This window comes from Parus major, chromosome 10, assembly GCF_001522545.3.
Source record: "Parus major isolate Abel chromosome 10, Parus_major1.1, whole genome shotgun sequence".
Lineage (NCBI taxonomy): Eukaryota > Metazoa > Chordata > Aves > Passeriformes > Paridae > Parus > Parus major.
In genome coordinates, this window is record NC_031779.1 from 4785544 (window position 1) to 4812717 (window position 27174).

Sequence of the window (27174 nt, forward strand, 5' to 3'; positions counted from 1 at the left end):
CCTCGGCCGCGCCCCCGGCTCCCCCGCGCCGCTGCCGCCGCAGGGGGAAGAGCTGTGAACCGTAAATCTCCGAGGGGAAAATGCCCTGCCCTGCCCTGCCCCGCGGGGTTTCGCAGGGAGCAGCTCCGCGCAGCAGCGAGCCGTGTCGCGGAAGTAGCGCCAGTTGCCTTTTGTCTTAGGTCCTCCTGATTTCCTGCTACTAACTCAATACTCTAAATAGTAGTTGATTGGTTCTGCTTGATTTGTATGCATATTTAAGTATTACAAAGGAATATCTGGGCCGGATATAAATTCTTTGGGATTGTTTTGAGAAGTTAGCGTTTACCTTTAAACAAATTTTGAGTGGTGCAGAAATACAGACCCTTCTGTTGCTCTGGATGTGGAGTTTAAAGTAGTGTCCTCGGGAGGGAAGCAAGAGTTTTCAGAAATTTTCTCTTTTAGCTGTCTGATTTCTCTGTGCTTTGATGCTGAGAGAAGGGAGTAAAAGGATACAATTGATTTGCTATTAACTATAGTCCTTGCATAGTCTCATTTTGCAAACATGCAAGTGGTAAAGTCTGGAGGTCCATCTTCAGGTTTGGGAAATTTGTCCTGGATTTATGGCTAATCTGGCCACGTTCTAAAAACCATTGGAATTATAGAAACACTTAGAAATTCCAGTGAGCTGCATCGTGTGGGTTTGTGTACCACGAGATGTGTCTGTTCCTTGCTTTAGGGTTGCTGTAAAATCAAATGTGAAAATTACTCTTAAAAGCACCTCTTTAGTGCCTGTTAGCTGGAATTGACATTCAGTTAATGTTTCTTTTGACACAGGGAAGGTGAAATGGGGGGGAAAAATGTAGGCTAACCTTGTTTTGAAGTTGATTTTGACTTTTTGAGATGCTAACAGCTTTCTGTTCTTTGCAAATCAAGTACATTGTTCAGTAAAAATGTTTGACATTGCAATTGTCTTGCAAAGTTAAACTTGGTATTTATCCTATTTTAGATGAAGGGGTGCTGGACAAAGACTGAAAATAAGTCTTTGTCTTGGATAGGCAGATACAACCATGGAAATGTCTGGCTTGTAATTATACGTGTGTTTGCCTGAGAACTCAGAAGTGAAAACCTAAATAATAATTTTTGCAAGCAGCCTTTAACTTAATGAATAAAATTATCTTATGCTTTCTGTTGTCCTTCTGTCCCACTGCTGCTGCCAACCCTCCTTTTTAGGCATTTGGGACTGACCCGAGTCTCTGTTTAGCTGTATTGTAAATTTTTATAACTGGCAATTTTTAACAGGCTTCTTAACACTGTTGTACTTGATATTCCAGAACCTACCGGCTAAGGCAGCTTTGTATTAATGGGAGAACTCTGAAAATTATCTATTCTTCTAGGAAAAAAGGATGGAAATACTGATGTTTGACCTCTGGTGCAAGCAGTGATATTCTTCAGATGCAAACTTAAGTAGGTTTAACCTGCTGTTCTGGAATGGAAATTTGTTCATTAGCCGTAGTGAAAGAGCAGTGGATTTGAGTGATGTGATCTCTTCTGTAATACCATATCTTGCCTGTTGAGATATTTAAAAATATAAAAGGTGTTGTAGAGTACTGAAGTACTAATGCAAATGATTGCTTTCTTAGTGAGAAGGTGCTGAGAATTCTGCAAGTGGTGTGAGGAGTGTTCCATAAAAGCACCTTAAGCTTAGGTAACAGCAGAATTGTTTTTAAACAGCAGGTTTATCCCAGTGTGATGAAGTAAGTGCAGGTGGAAATGCTTCTACACTGAAAAGCTGTCCATTTGAAATGAATAGGTGCTACTTGGTGTTTGATATTCTTCAAAAGTGTGGGAAGAAAACTGTTCAAGTCTTGGAGCAAACCCCTGCTCTAAACTGTCTGAGAACTGTATAGGGAATGCAGTGCAGGTGAGCTGAAGAGGAGCATCTTACAGCCACAGCACAGTGACAGCTTTGGGGGGTGATATTTGGGTGTTTTGACTGCCAATTTTGTCCTTTAGAAGTGAAGTCATGAGTTAAGATTTTCCTCTGGGTTTATAGTCACCTGCATATTTGGATCAGTTTGTTCCATGCTGCTGGTAACCACTGCATTCTCCTGACTGCTGAGGGCCCCTGGGGAAACTCCCTGGGCTTCATCTAAGTGTCCTGAAACAGATGCATATCGAGCTCTGCACACATTCACTGTTACTACTGATCCAAATGGGATCTGCCCTCCCAGCAAATATTTCAAACCCACTGTTTCAGCCAGCAGGCTGGTGCCCAGGAGTGTCCACACCTTGTAAGCTGAGAGTATCATCAGCTTGGTGAGAGGCAGGACTTGTTTCCAAGCAGTGCTTTCGTCAGGACAAACAGGGAGAGCTGGGAGAGCGCTTGCTGGGCAACTTCTTCACACTGCTGAAGAACAGCTGAGAGGTGCAGGTGCTGAATGCCTCAAACAAGGAGAGTCTGGGCCTTAAGAGGAACTAGGTTGCTGCCTTCTAGAAATTTTATTTCAATTTTCTGGGTTAGGGAAGCAGGGAAATGTCAGTAAAATAGGCTTAAATTGAGATCATTAGTGTTTAATTTGTGGAACTGCAGTTTTACAAAAATATTACTTAATTTTGCTTTCTTAATCAGCTTGCATAGCTTTAAGCATTGTAGGACATTTAGATCAGGAGAAGAAAAATTTGGATTTGTCATGAAAGGAAAGCTGATCCTACAGAACAGTAAGTGTAATTTGGGTTTCAGCCATGTAAAAAAAAATATATCTCTCGGTTAATAAGCAGAATTGGTTGCATTCAAACTTTGTACTTACTGGTGTTCTGTGCTGATTTCTTCTTTGCAAAATACCATGGTTTCTTGCCTTGATGAATGTTGGTTTTCTTAACACCTTCACTGATAAGTTTACCTGTTTTTGCCAATCTTTAGAGCCAACACAGCCGAGAGCTTCAAGTGGTTTGGACTTTTATGTCAACAGAATGGTTTACCATGTTCTGTTACTGGTGATTCCTTGTTGCTGGTGATGGGTGAGCCTGAAAAAATACAGCTTTACTTGCACATCATAGGGTGAGTTCTCCAAAAACAGTCTTAAACAGTTATCTTTAAAGTGTTTGAGTTGTTTGAGTTTTTTTCTTTTTAAATAGCTTGTAGTTTAGATCTGAACATCTAGATTTTTTCTCAAAATACACACTTATTAATTACCTCCTACAGAATCTAGAGACACATCAGGTTTCTTACAGTTTGGAGTGAACTGGTGTAATTGTAAATGATAGAACAGGCTGCTCAAGGCATTAATTTTAACTGAGGGGTTGATCCTCCTTGTCTGCATGAAATCCCTTCCAGCCTAAATTATTTTATGATAAACCATTCCACAAGCAGTCTTGTTTGGTTTTTATTCTGCATAATACTTCAATTTGATAAGTTAAAGGATGTGTTGCGAGTATAGGAATTACCAGAGTATTGAACTAACACCTTCTGTTATGTTCCTGCAGCTCCTCTTTAGCCCATTGTGCTGAAGACCAGAGGTTCTGCCTCATCAGGAGTCTCTGTTAGCAATTCAAGTTGGCTGGAGAATGGAAGGGGTTGAGTTTAAGGAAGAGTGGCAAGATGAAGATTTTCCAAGGTTTTGAATTATTTTCTAAAGTAATTTGGATGAAACACATAACATCAGCAATAAGCTACTTAGTTGTCTTCCTGGTGAACTAATACTCAGTAATAATCCTGGAGTGATTTCCATTAATTTAGCAGTTTTGAAAAGGTTTTGTGGCAGATTTCTTCAGGATTGGCACTGTTGAAGTTTCCACTGTTTCTGAAATGAAGATTTGTAAGCTTGGCTTTGTTTATTTCCTTAGATAATACTTTGCAACTACATTGTTTGCATATTATTTCCAGTGCCTCATGGCCCAAACAATTAATTAAGCAAAATTTTTGAGGAAAGTTTTTCAAAGTTAATGCTTCTACTGATGTTTGGGCCTACAAAAAAACTAAACCAGCTTTAGATGCATTTGTGATAACATGACTAAACTTCTGTAATTTATGTCAAGTCAAATTTTGTCATGCAAGAACATGACAAGCTTTGTTAAGGATGACACACTGATATTAGTCAGTGTTTTGGTATTTGTCACAGGAAGGGATAGTCACTTGAATGGTGCAAAGAATTTTCTGCTGCCTTGGTGTTTGTTAACTGAAAGTTTGAACTTAGGCTATAATATATATGTGGGTTTTGTAGTAGGGTATAAGTCTAAATATATGGTATTAAAAAAAAGTGAAAGCATGTTTGTAACAATAATTTCTGCTTTGTGTCCCAGGCCCCTACCAGAGGATGATCCTGTTGAGTCTGATGCATTGGCTACAGCTGGAACAGAAAGTGAAGCTGGTAAGAACATTTCACTCCAGTCCAGCTGCTTCCTACTTAAATGGCTGCTTTAAAGCTCTGTGTTTGCTTGTTTTGGGATTTTTTTTTTTTGTTTTGTTTTGATAGTTGGGGTTTTGGAGGTTTTTACATTTAACATTTTTTTTGATTTTGTCTGTCTGCTTTACCTGGGGCATTTCCAGTGCTGGATTGGTAATCTGATTTTATTCATTGCTTTCAACTCTAAATCACGCCAGAATTTGCCTTGTACCTCAAAGCATTTTGTGCATTCACAGAACAGATTGTTTAATTTTCTGTCCTTGCTGTTGTCAGTCATTTTTTTTTTCAGCTTGTATATTATTTTCTATTTTATCAAAGATGGTTATGATGTCACTGAAGCCTAACAAAAGCAAGTGCTAGGGACATGATTCTGTTGTATTATATGCAAGGTTTATTCACTGTCCTGGGACACTTGGATGCTGCAGGCAGTATGGTTGGTGTCTGCACCCTGCTCAGATTGTGCATGTGCAAGTGGGTAACTTGAGAACTTTCACCTGCTGTTCTTTCCAGCCCCTGTTAAAGTCTTACTCCAAAGATACCTTCTTTAAATTATGGGCATTCATTTATAATGCATTATGAGAAAGCACTGTGCTCTTCTGTCTTGGTAATATGCTTATCTAAACTTGCTTTAGCTTTGAAAATAAATAATTTGCTTTCTTTAGATACAGAGGGTAATGGAACCAAATTGAGGAAGAAATTAATGGCTCCAGATATTAGCTTAACTTTGGATCCCAGTGGGGAATCCGTTTTTTCTGATGACTTGGATGAGAGTGGAGAGATTGATTTGGATGATTTAGATACTCCTTCAGAAAACAGCAATGAATTTGAATGGGAAGGTGAGTATTTTGGTCCTTTTGTCTGATGCTCTAAAATATTTTTTTATGTGCAGGTCGACTGTTCCTCTCATAAGAAATAGCTATGACTCAGTAGTGCAAGAGGAGAAATGCAAAGGGAGTGATTGGATTAGGAATTAGAAATAGGTGAAGTGACTTTTTAAAAGAGCAAATCAGACCTCATCTGATTAGTATATAGGCAAAGAGTTAATAGCTGTAGTTGCAGATAAACTTAGGGGATGATCATCTACATATACATCTATAAGACTTGAAGTCATGGAAAATCCTCTATTGCAGTAAGTTTTCAAGAACCACCCAACAGAAAGAAGTAGCCAAGGTGTTTTACATGTGTGTTAGAAAAAGAGTTTTAAATAGAGAGAGCCAAACAAAGGGGTTTAGATTAACTATTCAGAAATTGATGAATTGTAATTTAAGGAGGACTGAATAGTGTTTTTAAAAATACTAAATAACACCTGGTCTCAAATCTTCCTGTGGTGAGAATGGCAAAAGCTCAGTAGCCTTAGAGTATGCATATTTCCAGATTGACTAGAGGCAGCAGAAGAGCCTCTATTTTATGTCAAGGAATTCTGAAATGACTTCATAGTAAGTTAAAGTAGCTATAGCCACACTAGTAATGATCTGTTTTAAGACATTAATAAGTGTTATATCTTACAGGCAAAACCTGGAGATTCTGACAGATCTTATTTGAGATAAACATTTTGTGTAGGACTTAAAACACAAATTTTAGACTTGGAGTTTAATGATGTTTTAAGGCCCTCTCATGGAAGCCAAGAACAGTTGTGCTGGGCAAATTGTTGGGGTCTTTAACATCTGTGAACTTGATGGTTTAGGAATGTCTCTAATAAGTAAACATGTAAAGTCAATTACTGTTTTCTCATCCTGAAAATAAAGTAATTTTAATTCCAGAATAAACAGGAAGTTCTCTTTTCACGGTTATGTTTGAAATGCTGTGGAGAAGGAAACACTCTATAAAATAAGGGGGTGGTTTTTTAAATAGCTAAAAGCATATTGCAGGGGAGATTTTCTTAACAGAGACTGCGTGTTTAACTTTGTAAAAGGATTTTCATTGTTTTAACGAAGAAAAACTGGTATTTAGGGTTAGTTTTGCAGTGATGCAAAGGAAATGTTCCAGATGTTTGTGTCTTGTTTTTAAAAGTGGCTGAAAAGGGTTTCTGTCTTTTCTTCCTTTAATGCTGCTGCCTTCACTTTCCTGGAAGGATAGTTTCAATTAACAGCTTTGTCTTGGGAACAGACAACTAACTTGCAGTAGGTTTTTCTCGCTTTGGGTAAGGTCCATGCAACAAAGTCAAGAATCATAATTTATTGGAGCAAATTGTCTTACAGATTGCCGTCAGCACAAATTTCATACATTGTGATTGCACATGTGAATTACATTTAATTTTCAGTAGATTTGCCTGCATGTCTGCTTGCAAGGTACCTCAATGTTTTGAATCATGCTTCATGTAAATCTGTGATTAATCTCTGTAATTCTCATTAGAGTTAACCACTTTGTCTATTTTGGTGAAATTCACTGAGGTCTGTGTTCTGAAAGCCTACAATTAATAAGGCTTCCTCCATGAATGGAGATTTTTCACATACTTATAATAGAGAAAATGACAGTCAACAGATAACTGTCAACATGAATATGTTAAGAAAATATCTATGACATCAGCCTTTGTGTTTGACTGGCTGAAGAATACCAAAATAGATTAGATAGCAAAGTGGTTAACTTGTATTGTAGCTGATTGTCACTATTCATGGTATTCATAATGGGTCTTCAACGTGTTCTCATTCTCACAGATGATCTTCCAAAACCAAAAACTACTGATGTTGTTAGGAAAGGATCACTGGCTGAGTATGCTGTGGCAGAGGAGAAGGATGATGGTCGGCGCTGGAGAATGTTTAGGATTGGGGAACAGGACCACAGGGTGGACATGAAGGCAATTGAACCGTACAAAAAAGTTATCAGTCATGGTGGTAAGGATTGGTGATGTGCTCAGGGGAACTGCTGAGCAACTACTTCTTTAGGCTGAGTTGGGGGGGCAGAGGAAGAGCTTTGGGCATAAAGACTTGCGGTAATTAATTTGTTGCAGTGTTAAGACATGGATGATATAATAATTTTTTTCTGTATTAAACTAAAGTTCCAAAATGTACACATGGTCACATGTACTAAAATGCATCTATGGAATAAGATATATTTACTCCATCCTACAGTGTCACTGCTACCTAGTTTTTTGGCTTGTAGACTATTGAAAACATTAACTATGGATCTACTAAGGCAGAAATCAATTCACAACTCTTTCCAACAGTCTGTGAAGTTTAGGTTGGAAGAAAAGTTGACTAAACTTCAATAACATAAGATATTCTTAAATATACTGAGGTTCTACACTGAAACATTGGTTATAGATGCAGTGTTTGATTGACATCAGCTTCAGCTGTTGCTTTAAAAGTAGACAATCTTGAAAAAGAAACCTTGATGTTTTCTGTAACTGTATGAATGCGTCCATATGGATCTTTGTACATATTTAAGGTAAATAATGAAAAAGCTTACTGAATGTGTTTGACTTTGTGTAAATGTAGTCAGTGTATTGTCACCTTTGTCACTACCACCACTTATTTCTTTGTTTTTAGGTTATTATGGTGATGGGTTAAATGCCATTGTTGTGTTTGCTGTTTGCTTCATGCCTGAGAGCAGCCAGCCTAACTATAGATACCTAATGGACAATCTATTTAAGTAAGTCATTATCTGCCTTTATGGGTTTCTGTTATTTTTAATATATTTGAGCACTACTAGGAATTACTTTCAGATTAAGGTTGTGGATATTAAAGTTTTCTTTTTTTGTCTCTCCAGGTATGTAATTGGCACTTTAGAGCTGTTAGTAGCAGAGAATTATATGATAGTTTACTTGAATGGTGCAACAACACGGAGAAAAATGCCAAGTTTAGGATGGCTTAGGAAATGTTACCAGCAAATTGACAGAAGGTGAGAAGCACTGCAATGTTTTCTTAAAATATTCACATGCTCAGACATAGACATATTTAGGAAAAACTGCTGTTTAATGTGGTGTCTGCTCCCTTCTGGTTAAGATTTGATGAAGGAAATTGGTGCATTGAAAACCTCTTCCTAAGCTAGACAATGTGCTACAAACATGCCTAGGTAGTGCTGTGTGGTGAATTTTTTGGGTTGGTTGGGGGTTTTGTGTATACTTTTGTTGTTGTTCTCAGGGTGTTTTTTTTAGTGAAAGTAGTACTCTTAGAATACTGAGTATCATTATAGAATTGTTATTGTTGTAGAATATCCTTAACACTTAATGTATTAACATAAGGCAATAAGGGGAGCCCTTTGTGAACCACTTCATCATTAGTTATGTAAAAAGATTCAAAGAAGCTTCTCCTTGGAATGTTACTTCCTTGTCAAATTGATACTGAATCTTTAGTTTTTGTTTTACAGTTGTGCAGTATTTTTTCTTCTGATGGAGGTCTAATAATGGGATGTCAGAACACTGTGTTTATATGACAGCTGTGCTTCTAAAAGCACAACTTATGTATTCCAAAACCCCTGGTCATGCTGTCTTTTTGTTCTAGTAATTATTCATTGTTTAAATCCTTCAGATTAAAGAAAAATCTGAAATCGTTGATCATAGTGCATCCTTCCTGGTTCATCAGAACCCTCCTGGCCATCACAAAACCTTTTATTAGGTAATACTCTGGAAGCTTTTTCATAAATAATTCTGATAACTGTTTAATCTAAACTTAAAAGACTGTTTTAATATTAACCTAGTGAAAAACATTTGGAGTTGTAACTACCCTGCATTTGTTCTTCCACAGCTCAAAATTCAGCCAAAAAATTAGGTATGTCTTCACCCTGGCAGAACTAGCTGAACTGATCCCCATGGAATACGTTGGCATCCCAGAATGCATAAAACAGTACGTTTTATTATTCCAACATTTTCTGCATTGATCATGGTTTAGGACTGTGAGATGTCGTAATCAGTGTTTGGTTTGAATGTAACACTTAGCACATAATGACTTCACTGAGATCACTGCTGTCTCTGGGAGGAGTGCCCATGTTTGACCTCATTTCAAAAGGCAGATTTGTATGGAATAGCAAGGGTAGCCAAAATGTTAATGTATAGTCATTTCCACAGTGGAGCTTTGTGCAATTGCTTGGTTGTGGTATGTGAATTAAGCCTTCTAGAGAAGGTCTCATTCCAGTTCTTCTGCACCTTAGTGTGTATATGAAACTGGCTTGTGAGTGAGAAATGGTGGGCATGTTGATACTGAAGTTATTTATAATGTCTTCTAAAGTGTTTTAATTAAAATGTGGAACAATTTAAGTGCTGAAATATCACTTGGATTGTTTTTCATTTATAAGAAAAGCAGCAATGGGAAAATGCTGAATCCTTACCCCCTGCCGTTCTAAACTACTTTGGTAAGGAAATAACACAGCATCAATGTAATTTTTTTCCCTTCCCATCCAGATACAAATACCCATTTTAACATCAGCACAGATCTGTTCACAAATAAGATAATGATCATTTTGTCAAAAGCATTTGTGAATGCAGCAATAGAGTAGAAACCATAAACTTGGGTCTTAAGGAAACCAGGTGAAAACAGTAACAATCCTGATGACAGCCTTTTAGAGGTGTAACACACAAACCCTGTGTTGTCTGCATTGTAACAGGTGAGCAGAAACAGGGGGAAGGTGGCCCAGTGTCACTGAGCACACACAGGAGCACATCCATGCTGGACAAAGCCTTGTGCCCCCTGCAGATAGCTGGTTATTTTAATAGACATGCAGCTGTTGTTTTCATAGCATGGGAGTGAAACATCACAAAGCTGAGGCAGCCTTGTGCTGTCTTAAATTTATTTTAACTGGGTTTTTATGGATGTGTTATGAATATTCAGACTGTCATTTTGAGTTTTAACAGACTCATCTATGTATTGATGAACTTTTAACTGTTCTGCAAAGTCTGGACTTGATTTACTTAAAATACTTAATTCTCAGATTTCTGTGGAGGATTATATCTGGTTTCAAACTGTTATGGATACAGACTTTATAAATTTTAGTGATGAATGCTAACACTGTACAGGAGCTGTGCAGTGCATTGAATTCATTTGTTATGTCATAGTAACTAAATCTTAATGATTTTTCTTTAATGCAAATAAATGTTGGAGGTACAGTGTATTTTTTTCTTAATTATATCGGTTTCAAAATGTGGTAAGTTTTTGCAAATTCTATTGACACTAATACTGGTGTGCAGCTTCTGTTGATTTTGGCCTTCATATGTTATATTTACTGAAATATAAAACTTTTCCTCACCAAGGTATGAAGAAGAAAAGTTTAGAAAGAAACAGAAAAGGTATATCCATATTTTGATTAGGGTTGCATCTAGATAAGATAATTTGCATTGCAACTAACTCCCAGCTGATGGGCTTGCATAAAGGAATAAGCATTTGTAAATATAAACATGCACTAGTGCCCAGGTTTTTACTCATGACTATACTGTACTTGCAGGCAGTATGGAATCTGTAAGAACTCACCCTGGGTGTTCAGGCAGCTATTTGTGAATAGTTTCTATTACACTTTTATGTGAGATGCTCACTTTTAAGGGGGTACGTGGGTTCTCAACTTGAAGTCTTTAAGAGGCAAAAGTAGTGCTTCTGTATGAACCCATTAAATCAAATGTCATTGTTTCTAACAGGAATTATGTCTGGAGATGATCTATTTAGGTGTTAAGCTGTAGCTATGCATTAGCAACTCTGTAAGGAGTTCTAATATTAAATCTTGTGGTTTTGGTATTCACTACCTTTTTAGTTATTAACTTGCATAGATGCAATCTAAATTAGTATTGTAGTGCTGTTTGTATTTGCAGTGCCTACGTTCCTTCCTAATAAATACTGGATTTCCACTTTGTTAATTTCCAGTCTCCTGCTAACTATTCAAGCTATTCCACAGCTGATGATTTTTTTTTTCAATGGATATGTTATTTTTTCACTCACTAACAAATGTACTGAAAGACTTGGCTACTAACTGTTGTTTTTTTTAAATTACTTTTCCTTTGTGTGCCTAACTATTATGGAAGACATTGTCTAAATTGGGTAGAGGAACACTGAGATGGAAATAAAAGGAATTTAAATTATTTCTGGAAGCTCAGATGTAAACCTAGTGATGTGTTGAACATTCTTTAGGAAATTACTTAGGAATTACTCCAATTAAGCAATAATTTAAAAAATCTCCAGTAGCACAAACAGTTTTTAGTGCCCCTGTTGATAACATCACCTATACTACCATCACTTCTATAAAAGTAGTATGTTCTTCAGTGAAAATTAGATACAGAGATCACAGGCAGAATTGGATACTAAGCCTTTAATCAGGTAGAAAGCAGCTCCTTTTTATGGGTTCATGGCTCAAAGCAGCTGTCACTGTTTCCATCATTTTGAAAACCTGGCTAGTTATAGTTTCAGAGACAGGACAGGTATGTTAGATTGTTAGAGGACAAACTTGGTCTTATTCTCTCACTTTAGTACTGCTGTTGGTTTTAAAATTAATTTGCCTCCATGCACAACTTATTTGCCAGAAGATGTTATCAAGATTGTAGCTTGTTCTTACTATAAAGATGAGAAGTACATTTTGTGCAGGGTTTTGAATCATCCCCTGGTTTCTGCAAAGCAGTATTTTGTTTGCTGGTTCCAAGGCAGATATTAAAAAATAAGGTACAAAATCAAACCCACTTCTATCAGCATGATGGTGAATTTTTCCAGGGTAATTGCAAGAGTCTTAGAACATAATAGAAAAGGTATTGCATTTAAAGAGCCTCTTCACTTTTGTTGATTCAACTAGTACTGTTACCCTCTTGGCTTAATTACTGTAACATTAAAGGTAATTCAGTCATCAGGGTGGTAGTGCTTGCCAGTATTGTCACGTTACCTGTATTGTATTTCTGCTTGCATTTGTTGCTATGAGCACAGGCCATGTTTTCTTCTTCTGTGGTCAGACTTCATTTGCACTTCTAAATGCTTCCTCTCAAGTGCTTTAGTTACTTAAATGGTTTCCTAACAATTTAAATTAATTTTTAGGGGGTGGTAGTAAAATAGATACTGAAAAGAACCCAAACATCATGACTACATTAAATAAAAACCTTAATTTAATATTTATTTACTAAAACCTTTTCCATGCAAAAGCTTTGTGTTTTTCTGTTAAGGTTAATAGTTTTTTCTTAATAATATCAGCTATCAAACTATGTTAACATAGTTTAATTTCACTGCTTTCTTTGCTAAGCAGAGTTGACCAAGAGCTGAATGGAAAGCAAGAGCAGAAAAGTGAACAGTAAGTTTGGAGTCCAAACAAGACTGAAGAATACGCAGATGGAACAATGCCATTTGTGCTTCATTACAGTGCATTCTCTGTGTCTATGTATTGTATAATCTGTTGCAAAAGGTGCTTTGGACTAGCACCCAGTGAACTGCTTACTGCTGTATTGGTTTGTCTTGACTTTAGTTGCTGTTTATGTAATCGTTTTATACTGCTAAATGGCAAAGAACCCTATGTTTTCAGAGGATGTTCTTGCAACCGTTTATCTAAATGATGCATGTTCTTCAGTAAAATATTTATATACCTAAATGTTAAAGGAAAGAGATAATATATATATTTTTATGACTGAGCAATATATTGTGTGTACCTGCTGAAGGAATTCATTTGCAGGTAGACAAGGCTATAAGTTACTTGTTATTGTATAAATCTGTTTTGCTGTAAATGGTCAAGTGCATTTCTTTGTTGTCATGAAAACTTGTTTGGATGTTAACAATCACATAACTTGGCTTTCACAAATACAGAGATCCTTATTTTTGTTCACTTAACCTTATAGAAGCTCACTCCTTTACCTCACTAGAGTGAGCTTCAACTTTGGTGTCATCATTCAAGATGCAGAACTGCAGCTCTGTGGGTGGCAGTTGGCCATGAGGTTTAAGCCTAAGCCACAAAAGCTGAACTGTGTGACTGGTAAGATACCAGACCTTCTACAGCTGAAGTTGTGAATTTAGATTCTGCTTCAGTACATCAAGACTGTCTCAGCTAGCAATAGGAAATTAGTTCATTGCAGTTCTTCATGGATGAATCTTGATTGTTACTGATAGGAACTCTGTCATGCTCTCTGGTTCATGGTAGTACTTGGGAGCTACACAGGTATTCTAGCCACAATACCATTTTTTGGGGCAGAAATATGAGAAGTCTTACGCTACCTGTATCATTCTTGTAGATGAAACATCCATTTCTAAAGCTATTAGGCACATGATACCAGCACTAATTGAACTTTTAAGATGTGTTTTAAAGGTTGGGGTGTTTTCATTCACCACAATGGTGGTAAATCCGTGTCTGTAAAAGGTTTTTTTGGACACAAAACTAGTGTTTAGGTTTACTGGGATAACAGTAATGCACTGGTTGATACCTTGTAAAAGTTTGTAACATCTTTTGATAAACATTGCATTTTTCATGTAAGGGCAGGTGTATGCAAATAAATTCATTCAGGAGTTGAGCAATATAATGTTGTAGCAAGTATATTAAATCTTTGCTTATGGTGTTTATTGTGCTCACATTTTGTTCCAATGCCAAAAAAGTAACACTTTTTAACTATATTTAATGTTACTCAGTTACCTTATCAGAAAAAAAAAAAGTTATCTTCAACCAGATTTCTACCTGAAAGTGATAAATAGCAGTTGTGAAATATTCCATGGTCAAGACTTACCAAGTAACAATCCACTGTCTCCAGTGATACCTGTATAGACTGAGAGCATGTGGGATGTCAGGTGAGGGAAATCTGCTCATGTCTCTGGAAGTTTATTTAAATCTGCAGTTCAGATACTTTCATCTCAAGCTCTTAAGTCCTTTTGTTGCAGTAGTTTCTGTATCAGAGTTTGAAGGAGATTGACAGGCAGGGTGTGTTCACACAACAATACCAATGCCAGGTTACCTTGCATCCATTCCATCAGGTTTGAAACTTGCTCTGAAAGCAGAAGACAAATGCACTTTCTTTGGGGCTGTCTTATGTCCTGCTTCAATTTTGATGTTGACTCAAATTAATATAAAGTTCAAGTCAGTACATGGAGCACTTGCAGCCTGTTTACTTCCGATACTTTCACAGTGTGGTCTGTACAACCATGCAAATCTGATTTTTACTGCGTTTGCATGTGTCCTAAGCTAAACAGGAAGCATTCTGATTATCTCATTTCCATTTTCTCCTAATTGATAAAAAGATTAGTCTCGATAAAATTATATTCTTAGTGGAGGGACTGTAATTCTCTATGTCCTGTGGCTTCCTGTGTGTATAGTGCAGTACAGAGTTCCTCTGTATATGCCACATTTACCAAATGATGGGATTGTTACTGTGTTTCCTGGTCACCAAGGAATCTGCAGTTTCCTGCTGCAGTAATATGATTTCTTTTGGAAATGTGTATGTGCTTATAAATGGTTTATTTCTCTAGTAGAAGTTGTTGTGAATGAGTATACAGCACAACAGTTGTTCTGTCTCTAAAGATTCGTAGCTTGAGAAAGAAGTGGACTAAAGAATTACTCCCCTCTGACTTCCTGCAGCTCATCATTTAGTGGTGAGGTGGGTGTTTACAAAAAGCAAAGTGGTCCCAAAGCTATGGATAATGTTTTGTCAAACTTAACTTTTTTGAAATCTATAATATAATGTAATATATTTTAATATTTAAAAACCTGAAAAGTTGGAATGTCATACTTTAATAAAAATTATTTCAAAACTTGAATCACTTTGTGATAAGATACAGTATTGTAGGGAATTCACCTTTCAATGGCACTTCCTTCTAAAACTAAGAGTAATTTTGCTAGAATTTGGTGAGCCCTGACAAGAAAAAATTTCATGAGCCACTGATTTACCTCTGATTTGGAGGTTTCATTAATTTATATATATTTATACATGTAGTTAATGAGTCATTACCTATCTCATTATTGCTGTGCACAACTGAAATAGAGACATTTGGGTCAGTGGCCTCTTGATGTGACATTTCCTAATGATTTCTGCAGGGTAAGTCCAGAAGTGGCAAAGAGATTCTGGAGAAAATGACATTAAAAACTGGTGTGAGCAGACTCTGGATTTGCTTGAATGTTCTTGATCTGTGTAATATGGCAGAGCCACGTTCTGTTGGAGGGTAGTGGGAAGGGATGTATAATGATTTAGTGCTGAAGCAGATTGAAGTCATTGAGGTTCTGGGATGTTGAAATGAAGGACTTTTATTCCAAAAAGCATCAAACTAGTTAGAATAACTAGTAACCTTGTTCATAACAACGCAGTTTGGTGTATTTTTTTCCTTTAGTCTCAGTAAGCGAGTGAAAAACAGTCCCAGCTGCTGTGAGGAACATTGTACTGAGAGACAGTAGGTACACTCTAAATTGCAGTCCACTAAGATATTAGCGCCTGTATCTGTTCCAGCAACTTTGTTGCATCATACCCTAAATTCTCTAATGACAGTTTAAAACTCTCAGCAGTTAATTGTGTCATACTTCAAGGTTAGATCACATGTGGTAGCAATGAAATCTTTTATGAAATGGCCTCAAAATGTGTCATGGGGAGGAGAAAAGGTGTCCTTGGTGCCTGGTCACATCAGCTTCACTGATGCTGTCTGCTGAAATGTCTGTAGTTGACTGAAAAATATTGAACTACATTGTGAGTAGGCACTTTATTAACTAAATCTGTCACAAGGTAGATAAAGTTTCTTGGTTAAAAATGTCTTTCTTTCAGTGTCAAATTTTTGTCAGTGTATCCTACAGATTTATACACTATTTAGTATCTAGAAAGATGGTTTAAATTCATGTCTTCTCAAAAGCAGTTGTCTTTGGAAATTACTTGAATTCTCAGGTCATTCCAGTCTCCCTCAAAAGCCTCATATGAAGAATGGAGAGGATAGGAATAACAGCTTGCATGTTTTTCGTAACCACAGAAGCCTTACAAATCTTGCAGTCAAAATTCTTACTCAGTCCTTGTGGATGGAGGTCATTCCCTAGAGGATTTGTTCCACTGACTGCTTGTCAGAGACACTTGAAACAAGTGCTTTAAATATACTTTTTAAGGACACCTGGATTGAGAGTAATACTCTGAAATGTAAGGAATATTTAAATATTCATATTCTGAAAGACATATCTTGCAGCTTTCCTAGCTTCAAAATTCTAAGTTGAACTACACTGTTTCTTTTATCACATCTAATTACCCATATTAAACTAACATGAAAAAAGGGCATTTGTGAAGAAGGTGCAGTCGTGTTAGTTTTTCATCATTCCCTTCAAGCATGAATGGGATCAGTGAAATTAAATCTATCCTTTGCTCAACAAGATTTTTTTTTTCAGTTTTGCAGCTTGAACTGCCCAAATTACTCTGATCTACATTATTTTTTTTATATTAAAAATATAAAATAAAAATATAAAAACATGAAAGTATTAAAAATTATCTGAAGAGAAGTTATCGGAGTGTTTTCCAAAAGTCCTTATCTTACCATGTTCCTTACTCTAGCTTGCTCAACTGCTTGTTAATACTGGTAGCATGGAATTCCAGGTTAATAATTACAAATAAATATTCATAAAGGACAGATATTTAGTTTACCAGTGGCTCTGCGGTTCTGCAATGTTTCTTAGTAATGTAACAAAACCTTTTTAATTAAGAAAAAAGACCTGAGCAGTAAGGTGCTCTAATGGTTGAATGGTAGATAGAAGGGTTAAGATAGAATGACTACGCTGTCAATTAGTGTCTGTAAGGTTTATTATCTTTGATAAGGGGAAACGTGCCGTGTTTAACAAAGTAAAGCTGCACTAATGCAAAAGCACAGGTTGCAGAGTCACAGACAATAGAACTGGCCTAACTGGGCTAGTAACACTCTTCGCAGATGTGACTGTTTTCCTTTGTCCCTTTAACAGAAAAGATGGAAGTAGAAGATTCTTAACCTACCTCTGAGTGCGCCCACAGTATGTGTGAGGGTGCCCGCGGTGTGAGGGTGCCCGCGGTGTGTGTGAGTGTACCCAAGGTGTGAGGGTGCCGGCGGTGTGAGTGTGCCCGCGGTGTGGGTGTGAGGGTGCCCGCGGTGTGAGGGTGCCAGCCGTGTGTGCGAGGGTGCCGGCGGTGTGAGGGTGCCCGCGGTGTGGGTGTGAGTGTACCCGCGCTGTGAGGGTGCCCGCGGCGCGGGCAGGACTCCCCTGGGCCGGGCCCTGCGGCCGTTCCGCTTCCGGGCCGCGGCGGGCGGGGCGGTGCCGCGCTTCCGGCCGCGCGCGGTGAGGAGCCATGGCGGCGCGGGCCGGGGAGCGCCGGGGCCGGGGCAGCTTCCCCGGGGGCGGCGCCGGGACCGGGGCCGGGACCGGGTGGGGCTTGGCGGGGCCGTGCAGTGCCCGGCTCCTGCCCGGAGTAGCTCCGGCCGGGCCGGCTCCCGGAGCCGGGCCGGGCTGTCGGTTGTGCGGCCCCGCGGCCGGCAGCGCGCCCGAGTGTCGCGCGGTGTTGCGGGGAGGCCTCAGACCGTGCGTGCCCTGCCGTGCGTGTGCCCGACGGGCTCGGCTGAGGGGCGGAGGGGGTTTTATTGTTCCCTTTGTTTGTTTTCAATGAGAGCGAGGACAGCACGGGCGCGCAGCCGCGGATGAGCAGGACGTGTCCAGCCCTCCCGGTAAACCATGGCGTATCAGCTGTATAGGAACACCACGCTGGGGAACAGCCTTCAGGAGAGCCTGGATGAGCTCATACAGGTTGGGGGCCTGGGCGACTAGCTTAATAAAGACAGCAATTTTTATCAAAATGGCTTTGTCGTTCCTGTATCAGGGCACTTATGGCCAAGGCTTGGGAAACTTACTGATTGAAAACGTAAGGGTTTGGTACTCCATTCGCTTGTGATGGTTTTTCTTTACGTTCTGGGTAAAGGGAAGTGTTTCATGTAAATGGCACAATCTCATGTGGCTCAGTAAATGAACAGCCAGGTTAAGGTGGAACATTGCAGTCAATCAGTTGTTCTTCGGGTTATTTACATCAAATATTTATTATGAAAGGTCTTTGTATAGTACAGAATTGAAGTATAAAAATAGAAATAAATACAGGAACATAATTTTTTGTAGATTGTTCTTCTAGAGATCTGCTTCATTGACGTGAACTTTGCTTTAATGTTTTTAACTTATACTGCATGTTTGAGCTTACTTTGAAACAACTCAAAATTTTTATTTTTTTCTTCCAACTACTTTAGTCACAGCAAATCACTCCTCAGTTGGCCCTTCAGGTGCTACTTCAGTTTGATAAAGCTATAAATTCAGCACTGGCACAGCGAGTCAGGAACAGAGTCAATTTCAGGGTAAGGAAATGATATCTTAAAGTTTTACATGAGATACAGCAACTAAGTGTTGACGCACAATGTCATTAAAAGCTGTGTGATAAGCAAGAACTTTTGAGGGTTCATTTTGGCTCTACTGATGACTGTTCACATGTATATTCTGTATGCAGCTGTAAGGCTTGTTACCTTGTTCTGCCAGGAATCTTTGGAATGAATGCAAAAAGCAGATGATGAAAACAGGGAAGAGGGAAATGCTTTTTTGATGGATAACATTGCCATCCTCAGTGTCTTGCAGATGAGGAGGGAGTCTTTTGCTTCTCGCAGCTGTCCCTAGCAAAAGTGAGATGAGGCCAGATTTTCAGCCACATGAGTAATGTGAAGAGAGACTAGAGAGTTTTAGATCTACCCTTTCACTGGATCATTTTGTAGCTATTTTCTGTAGGTATCATAGAAAAATAAGTTGGGGGGTGTTCCCAATCAGCCATCCTAATTGATGCTAGATAGCCAGCAAGTTGTTAAATGTTAACTTGAATGTAATGTTAAGAAAAAAACCACAAAACCCAGCTTTCTGTTAACTTTTGTCATAATACTTCTCTACAGTCTATGTAGAACACATTCATGATGTGGGTTCCTAAGGGACTAGATTTTAAACAATGTAGAGATGTTAAAAATAGCATAATTTTTCTTAAATTGTTTTGTATATATGACATGGTATAAAAAAAGTTTAGCATGTATTTAGTGGATAAATTTAAAAAATGTTACTTGGAGCTTAAGTTCTAAGTTCAAGAATGTAAATTTAAAATATGTAAAATTGCAGGTCAGGAGTTTTCCATATTGACATCCTCAGTAATACATCAAATAGCAGGGATACCCCTTTATGTTATATATTTGTCATGATTTTTTATTTAAGCTGCCAGCTGCCACTTTGTTTAAGCAATTGCAGAATTCACATCTTGTGATCACTGCTGTATCTGATTTTTCTTATGACCCAGTATTTTAAGAAATGTTTTTTGCTACTGATCCTTTGTATACATTAGAAAAATTGTAAAACAACTTTGCCTACCTGAGGAGCCTCCCCTTGGATATCCTGTAATGTCACTCCATGGTCTTGAGAATTTCAGCCACTGGAGGGCATTTAAACTCCAGTTTTCCTCAGAATTGCTTGCTTGCCAGTTTGTATGCATTCAGGACCACTGTTGGCTTGTAGCACATCTGTTCAAGAAGGGACATAGTTCAGTAGATACTCATTGTGTTTTCTGTTGCTTTTGAGATGCGTCCTATAGCAAATGTCTCTTGTTTTTTTATAGGGGTCTCTGAACACATACAGGTTCTGTGACAATGTATGGACATTTGTACTGAATGACGTGGAATTTAGGGAGGTCACCGAACTCGTGAAAGTGGATAAAGTGAAAATTGTAGCATGTGATGGCAAAAGTAAGTATGAAATATGATATAAATAGGCTGAGATGTGAGACTTGATTGTTTATAGAAAGCTTTGATCAAATGTCTTACTGAAGCCAGATTGACTGTATGACTTAAACAGAGGTAGGGCTCTGCATTCCCTTTTACATCTGATGAGAGATGAAACAAAAGCCAGCTAAATGCTTCCCTGACTCATAAGCACTGAGGCAGAACCATGTTAGGGACTGCTGTGCACCTGTTGTTGGGAAGTACATAACAACAAGAGCAATTAGAAAGCCAGAAGTAATCTATATTTTTTGTGTGGTGAGTTTTCTAGTGCTAATCTATTTGTTAGGTTAGCACCATGTTTTACTGAGTCTGAAGAGTGCTTCAACTGTCTGAGCTAGGAATTGTCTGAGAAAAGTGTCTAAGCAGTCATTCTCTGAATTTGATAGCTGGGGACACAAACTCATGAAAAGCATGTGGGCATTTGCAAGTCATAAGACTGACTTGTCGCCTAACAGATCCTCTCTATGTACACTACTTGTGGGAGTTTACAATCCATGTCTGCTTGACTGGATTACTTTTGCCCATGTCCCTTGATATTCTTTCCTGGAAAAAGTAATTCAGTGACTTTGTGGCAAGCTGCTTTATAACTTTTAAAGCCATCAATGTGACAGAGTATCGCTGAAGCTGTGTGAAATGCTGCCACTTGTTTCATCCTCAGAGAGAGATGCTAAAAGCAGGAACTGAACATGGAAAAGGCTTTATTTTAATGCACCATAGACCTCTGAAATAGGTTCTTCATGGCTTGCTGACTCTGGCATGCTTACAATAGTCACTTCAAGTTGTAGTTCTAAAGAATTGACAGAATTTATTGTTTTCTCAACTTCTGGTATTAGCCAAGCATATAATCTTACTGCTTGTTTTTTGTGTGCTTATTATAGCTAGTGGAGGAAACCTTACTTTCCAAGTATTAATCATTTTCATTCTTGATAAATTGTGCAGATAAAATTTAAACAGCTGGATGACTTGAAGTTGCTATTAACATTACAACCTTTTTTTTTTCCCATGAGAAGCTGACTTTTTGAAGGAGCAGTACTAAACACTGGCTTGTCGTTCTCCAGATTTGAGTTACATACTTTTTCCACAGCTCTAAAAACAAGAAAGCAGTAATGATAGTGTATCAAAAATTGCACTGGTGTTAATTGGTGATTCTGACAAAAGGTCAGAACGGAGAATTGGTCTCAGTTGCTTTATGAAGACCATGCTCATTTTTGCATCTATTTCAAAGTGCACAATAAGCTATAGCCCACACTCCATCAGAGTTGGAGCTTGTGCTGCTGGATGTGCAGAAACCTTTCTCCTTAGTAAATGATAGCCAGATCTGCTTATGGCTGACTGCAGTGAAGGGTTTGTGTATCATTGCATGTTAGAGTTAAGCTTTTAGCATTTTTAATGTATCTGCGTGCACAACCCTGGAGTTTTGTGCTGGCTCTTCTCAGTGTTGCTAAGTGAAGTGAAACAGCACAAACAGTTCATGCATGGCATTGAGAGCAGTAGAGGGAATCGGGCAGGTACAGAACATGTTCTGAAATGCTCGGGGAATGCTTTAGAACTTGGGGAAGGTATTAGAGAATGCTCTTGCTTCTCTGTTTTCTTTCCTAGACACTGGTTCCAATACTGCAGAATGAATAGACCTGTGGTTTGTCTGCAATATTTTCTGTTGATATGCAGCACTTTCTGGAGAGAAGCAGCATGGAAAGGGACTGATCATACACAATTCTTGAGATGCAGATGTGAGTTAATCCATACTAGACAGCATCACAGAATGACAGGGGAAGAAATACCTGTAGCATTTCTTCATTTCACCTTATAGGGCATGAATACAATGTTACCTTTTTTTTAATTACAAGAGATACTGTTGTCCTTTTTTTGTTTAAAACAATTTCTGTAATAAACTTTTATTTAAAAACTTTTGAAAGAGTGATCATTGGAAAACTTTGTTTAGAAACTAGCATTAACATTCCGTATTTTCCCAAAATTTTCTAAGTGTGTTTAGAGAAATGCTGTAAATGAAAAAGTCTTTCAGTTACAGGGTTCTGAGTGTGGTTGCACTTTTAAGTATTGCAAGAAATGGCTGTTACAGAATGATGGATGAGGACATCAGCGAAAGCCTGGCAGCTCTTGCTGGGCAGCACGTTTGTGTGTTTGTGACTGCATCTTTTTGTCTATAAATAGCTCTGCTACGTGCCCTTTGCTGCACCCTGCAGATTGGTAAGTAACCATGTTTGAAACCAAAAGAAGAGACAAGTTGCTTTTATTTCAACTACACAATAAGTGTCTGTTTTTGTGTAAGGGATGCAAATGTCTATCTGTGCCATGTTTTCTCTTGTTCTACATCTGACTCAATCTTCCAGGTTTAATTTTTTTTTGTTCTCTAAAAATCATGTGGTAAACTGAATTTCAAGCCGTACAAGCATAAAAATTTGCGCTTCCTACCTCCAAGTACTTGTAATCTCTTCCTGTCTCTAGGCAGATTTCTACATTTTAAGTTTTCTGTAGCCTTTGGACTCCCCTAATGCAAATAGTTGTATCTTATATTTTGTTCCAATTAAGTGTGCATTAGAATCATAGAATGGCCATGGTTGGAAGGGACCTTAAGCATGGTCTCGTTCCAGCCCCTGACATGGGCAGGGATATTTTCCCCTATCTCAGGTTGCTCCAAGCCCCATCCAACTTGGCCTTGAGCATTTCCAGGGTTGGGGCAGCCACAGCCTCTCTGGGAAACTTGTTCTAGTGTCTCATCACCATCACAGGGAAGAATTTCTTCCTATTATCTAAACCTATCCTCTCTCAGTTTGAAGTCATTTCCCCTTGTCCTGCTGCTCCAGGCTTTAACCTCCTGGATCTGCTTCTTCTGTGCAGGTTGTTTCAGTTCACTGAAGGAGCAGGGAGCAAAGGGAAGTTAAAGCAGTCTGGTGCCAATGTTCTTTCTGCTTTTTGTTGCTTTGCTCTCTATAACTTTGTTGCTACTTGCTATTTTTTGTGTTTGAATTTCAGCTAATCCTGCCCAGTTAATGTGGTTAATGTACTTCGTGGTCTTGGAAGATTGAATTTACAGCTAAAACCATCAACTGCACTTCTGCTATACTAAGCTATTGTAATATCCAATGGAAGACACGTCATTTCACTTGCTCGAGCATCAGCATACTTGCTGCTGCCTATTTGGGTCTTCTTTGCCTGTAGTGTTCCAGACTTTTTAATTTATTTGATATTTCTTTAGGAATATCACAATTGCTTCCACTTCTCAGCAGCAGAGAGAAAGTAAAATATACCTGTGCAACTTGACATTGAACTGGAATGGATGTTTCTATTTAGAAAGTAAATTAACTTAAAGAAAGTGAAGGAAAGAATAAACACAGTGCAGAACTGGCTGTGGATGACTGCCTGTTTAAACATGGTTTCCAAGAAAAAGGATTTTGTCGATTCTATAGGTGTGCAAACCAGGATGTTATCTGATGCAAGCTGTTTGCTCAGTCAGGGATGTCAATACCTGAATTCAAATGTTATCAGAGAGGCAGAAATTAAAGCGCAGAGCAGGAAGAATTTATGATGAATTTCCAGAAGACAGGTTTAATCAGGATCATTATGTACCTTTGCACCCTGACTAGGCACAGTGAGGTAGAGGAGAGTTACTCAAAGCACAGATACTTGTGTTTAAGGATCTTGGCAGCTTAGGGGGTAGGATTTCAGTCAAGGTCCTACTGACCTGGGTTTGCTTTTCTGTAGTCTAAAATTTTGGTGTGGGGAAGAAAGTAGGAGCATGTTACAAAGCACTTCAGTAAGACTGTACTGGGAGACATTAACTTTTTCTTCACTATAACCTAAATGGTGGTCTTTATTAGGATTAGCTATTATGGACTAGGAGGTAGTAATTTCCAGTATTTTGGTTTGCATCTTTTGCTAAAAGAACACATCCTTCAAGGACATGGAAAATTGTTTACTGAGACTCTAGTTAACATTTTATGGGAACTACTGTTGCAGTCAGAAGAAAAATAACATCCTAACCCTGCTCCCTGAATCAGTTTTACTCAGTAAAAAAAAAAAAAAATTACTCAAAATAAATTTTTATATTTACTGCAAATACTTCATAGGTACTGCGTTCATATAGTTCATGTTTACTTTTTGTTTCTTTAGAATTTGTTACCTGTTTTCCTACAAATTCATTGTCTTTGACCCATCTCTTTATTAAAGGGTATCTCAGAGATGATCATATAAAATATCAAATGCAAAGCAAGAAGGAAATAGACCCTCCTAACTAAAGCTAAAAAGCTGTTATGGACGGGTTGTGTAAGTATGTAATAAGCTACATTGTTCTTGTAAAAATAAAGTGAAAACCACTTGGAAATAAAACATCATTTTTAGCCAGGTTTAAAACAAAAAAAATCTGTTATTAAATTCCAGAATTCTAATTTCGTCTTCCTTCCGTGCACTTTTTGAAAGGTAAATTTGCAGCATATTTCCTCCTTAAACAACTGCTGGCTCATTTACAGTTCAAGTTGTGAGTTAATGATTGTAGACAGAAGCATCAGAAGTAGATTTTTTACTACACAAAGTTAATATTTATGATATGACTTCCAATTGGACAGCCCATGATTTTTCTGATGCATTACCTATGGGGTTTAATCTATTTTTGAAGGTGGTCCTATTATCTGATGTGATTGTGCTACTTTGGGCTAGAGCTGGTCCTACTCTATTCCAAGTTCCTTCTCTTTTCGGTTCTGCAACTGCAAATTACAAGATTTCTCTGTGCTCTGTTGCCAGCTCTAAGAGGCCAGCTATCTGATTTCTAAGATCTTTTGAGATCTCTGGACGGCAAAGTTCTGTACTAGAGTTGAGTGGTGGTTTTTACTGCTATTTCCAATGTCAGAGACATATCACTGCTTTGATGTATGACTACACTCATGCCATTTCTAATGTCTTTGAAAGAGGATATTGTGAGAACATTCCTTTGGAAGAATCGTTTTGTCTTTGTTCACCTTAAGCATTTGGGAGTAGGCCGATTCTTTCAGAAGAAGTTAGGTCACTACTAAAAGAAGTGATTTGAAAATAAATTTGCACAAGATAGCCTTTGTTTTTGCAACCAAATCATCTGAGAGGAATTCTGGGTAGTAACACCATCAGAAAACGGGGATTTCCTTTGGATCAAGAAAATTGGATGTCAAGGTTTGCTAGCTGTTTACTTCTGCAGGTAATAACACCAGAACAGTCGTTTTCATCCAAAGCAGTGACCTCTGAGCAGTTTGTGTTGCTAGATAACTGCTGTCCCTCCTACTGAGTCACCAAGCTGTTTTCTGGTATGCTGGCTTCACATGATGCCTTTATATTCTATGGGCAAGCTCTTTCAAATCTGGATTAATGCTTAGATTCTCTGTGTTCAGGTTTAACCAGGAAGGGCAAAGATTGCAGTGAGTAACATTAAAGAAAAAATACTTTGACTTTGCTAAAAGGCTTACCATGGAACAGATTTGAAGTGGCACTTTCCACCCCCAATCTAAATCCTTGTCTCTCTCTCCATCTGTAACATTTTAGTGTGTGACAAGAACAGATGAAACACTGTTGTTACAGTGTGTACAAGCAATACTTCATGTTTCTGAGAGAAGAAAGAGCTGAAGAAGTTAAACATATTTACAAAGTAAAGGGGATAAAAATTACTATTGACAAGTCTATAACTTGTAAGTATGTATCTTTCTGTACAGGTATATTTGCAAAATAACAGGCCCCTCATTCAAGAATTTTTCACTGTTTCAAGCTAGGATTCCTTCCAGGCACCCCAATACATTTGTTCTTTGAGAAATAAATTATTTTGGTTTTACAGACATTTATTTCAGGGATGGATTTGGTTTTGATGCAATTTCTTGTTAATTATGGGAATTTTTTTGTCTCCATGAATATGCACACTTTTCCTCAATTTTCCAAGGGAAAAAGACAACACTTTGACACAGTTAGAAACATGTGGATATTAAATGCAAAAAGAAGGGAACAGAGCCTGTGTGAAACTAAGTCACAGGTTTCTCACTCTGGCCTGAGAAAGCGGGAGAGGGAATCCAAACAGTCCTTGGTAAATGACAACAATCTGCAGGTGGTGTTTAGGAAAACAGTCAAGGGGTGATGTTCCACTTAACCAATGCTGGTGATGTGTTGCTTTAATGAGCAGTGAGAGTTTTACCTCTCAGACCTTCTCGAACATATGTATAAAAGAAGATCAAGAATAATAAACTTTGCTCTCCTTTTCAGCACACAAGAGAGTCTGTGTCATTCTTCTTGCCGTTTCCAATAGAGTGACAGTTCTCTGCCTGTTTCAGTCCAGAAACTTGAACATATCCCAGCCCCCCACAGTGAACCCCTTGGCACTAGTTTGCCATTCTGAACTAATACATGTAAATTTAAAGTAAGTGAGAGAGTTCTAACAAGCAAAATCAGGTTAGGCAGCAGTGGTTTGATGCAGTTTTCTATGGTGGGAGACTTGAGTTCTTACCCTAAGTCATCAGAGAAGTTTTGTTTGTTTTAAAATAATGTACTAGACATGGAGATAATTTCTATTTTATGTTGAATTTTCTACTGAAACCATTTTAAAAAGTTGTATCTTACCATCAGCATAAAGCTTTAAGCTCAAGCAAATGTCTGCTTACCTAAGTTGGAAACCACTCTCTCCAGGATCAGTAATCCTATTTATTTTCTCTTTTGCATAAACACATGCCCAATGATACACTGGGTATTTATGTTTGAGAGCTTTCCTTGCCGGTACTTGGAGTTGTTGTCTGTAAAATCACCATGGCATTTTAAAAATCACTATTTTACAACCAAATTCACTTTAAAGTGTCTAACAAAATTGCAATGACATACCTTTTCAAGACAGTTACTTCATCTTTTCATCCTACTTAAATCAACATTTGAAAGATCAGTGTGACTGTAGTCATAACTTCATCTAAGTGTACCCTGGTGTTATGGAATTGCTTCAGATGTTCTGAATAATGCTAATTCTCCACTGTAGACCTTAAATTTGCAGTACTTAGAAGGAAGTTACTTTAATAGATTTTTTTTTTTTTTTACATAAAGTCAATGGCATTAATCCCTCAGCATTACAGATAGTGAAAAGTTGTTGGATCCACAGAAAGTGGCTAGCTTTAGTATGAGAAGGTGAGAAAAACACATGGATGAAA

At 38.1% G+C, this 27174-nt stretch overlaps 2 protein-coding genes across 5 annotated transcripts; both read left to right on the forward strand.

Moving 5' to 3' along the window:
- The first annotated feature begins 54 nt into the window (after positions 1 to 54).
- On the forward strand, positions 55 to 15984 carry BNIP2 (BCL2 interacting protein 2). 4 transcript variants are annotated; one of them, XM_015639349.3, is made up of 12 exons: positions 55 to 179; positions 2900 to 3037; positions 3463 to 3593; positions 4279 to 4346; positions 5045 to 5218; positions 7037 to 7213; positions 7868 to 7970; positions 8088 to 8219; positions 8849 to 8935; positions 9065 to 9163; positions 10564 to 10599; positions 12522 to 15984. In XM_015639349.3, exons 3-12 carry the CDS (start codon positions 3544 to 3546, stop codon positions 12568 to 12570), a joined length of 975 nt encoding a protein of 324 aa, XP_015494835.1. In that variant the 5' UTR covers positions 55 to 179; positions 2900 to 3037; positions 3463 to 3543; the 3' UTR covers positions 12571 to 15984. The 4 variants fall into 4 exon arrangements, with proteins under 4 accessions (XP_015494835.1, XP_033372780.1, XP_015494833.1 ...); XM_033516889.1 differs by lacking the exon at positions 55 to 179 and adding an exon at positions 198 to 2697; XM_015639347.2 differs by lacking the exon at positions 55 to 179 and adding an exon at positions 198 to 1443.
- A 1492-nt stretch (positions 15985 to 17476) lies between these two features.
- On the forward strand, positions 17477 to 21932 carry GTF2A2 (general transcription factor IIA subunit 2). The gene is made up of 5 exons (XM_015639451.3): positions 17477 to 17513; positions 17840 to 17975; positions 18464 to 18568; positions 19855 to 19981; positions 21617 to 21932. The coding sequence occupies exons 2-5, from the start codon at positions 17904 to 17906 to the stop codon at positions 21640 to 21642; spliced, it is 330 nt and encodes a 109-aa protein (XP_015494937.1). The 5' UTR covers positions 17477 to 17513; positions 17840 to 17903; the 3' UTR covers positions 21643 to 21932.
- Positions 21933 to 27174: the final 5242 nt, after the last annotated feature.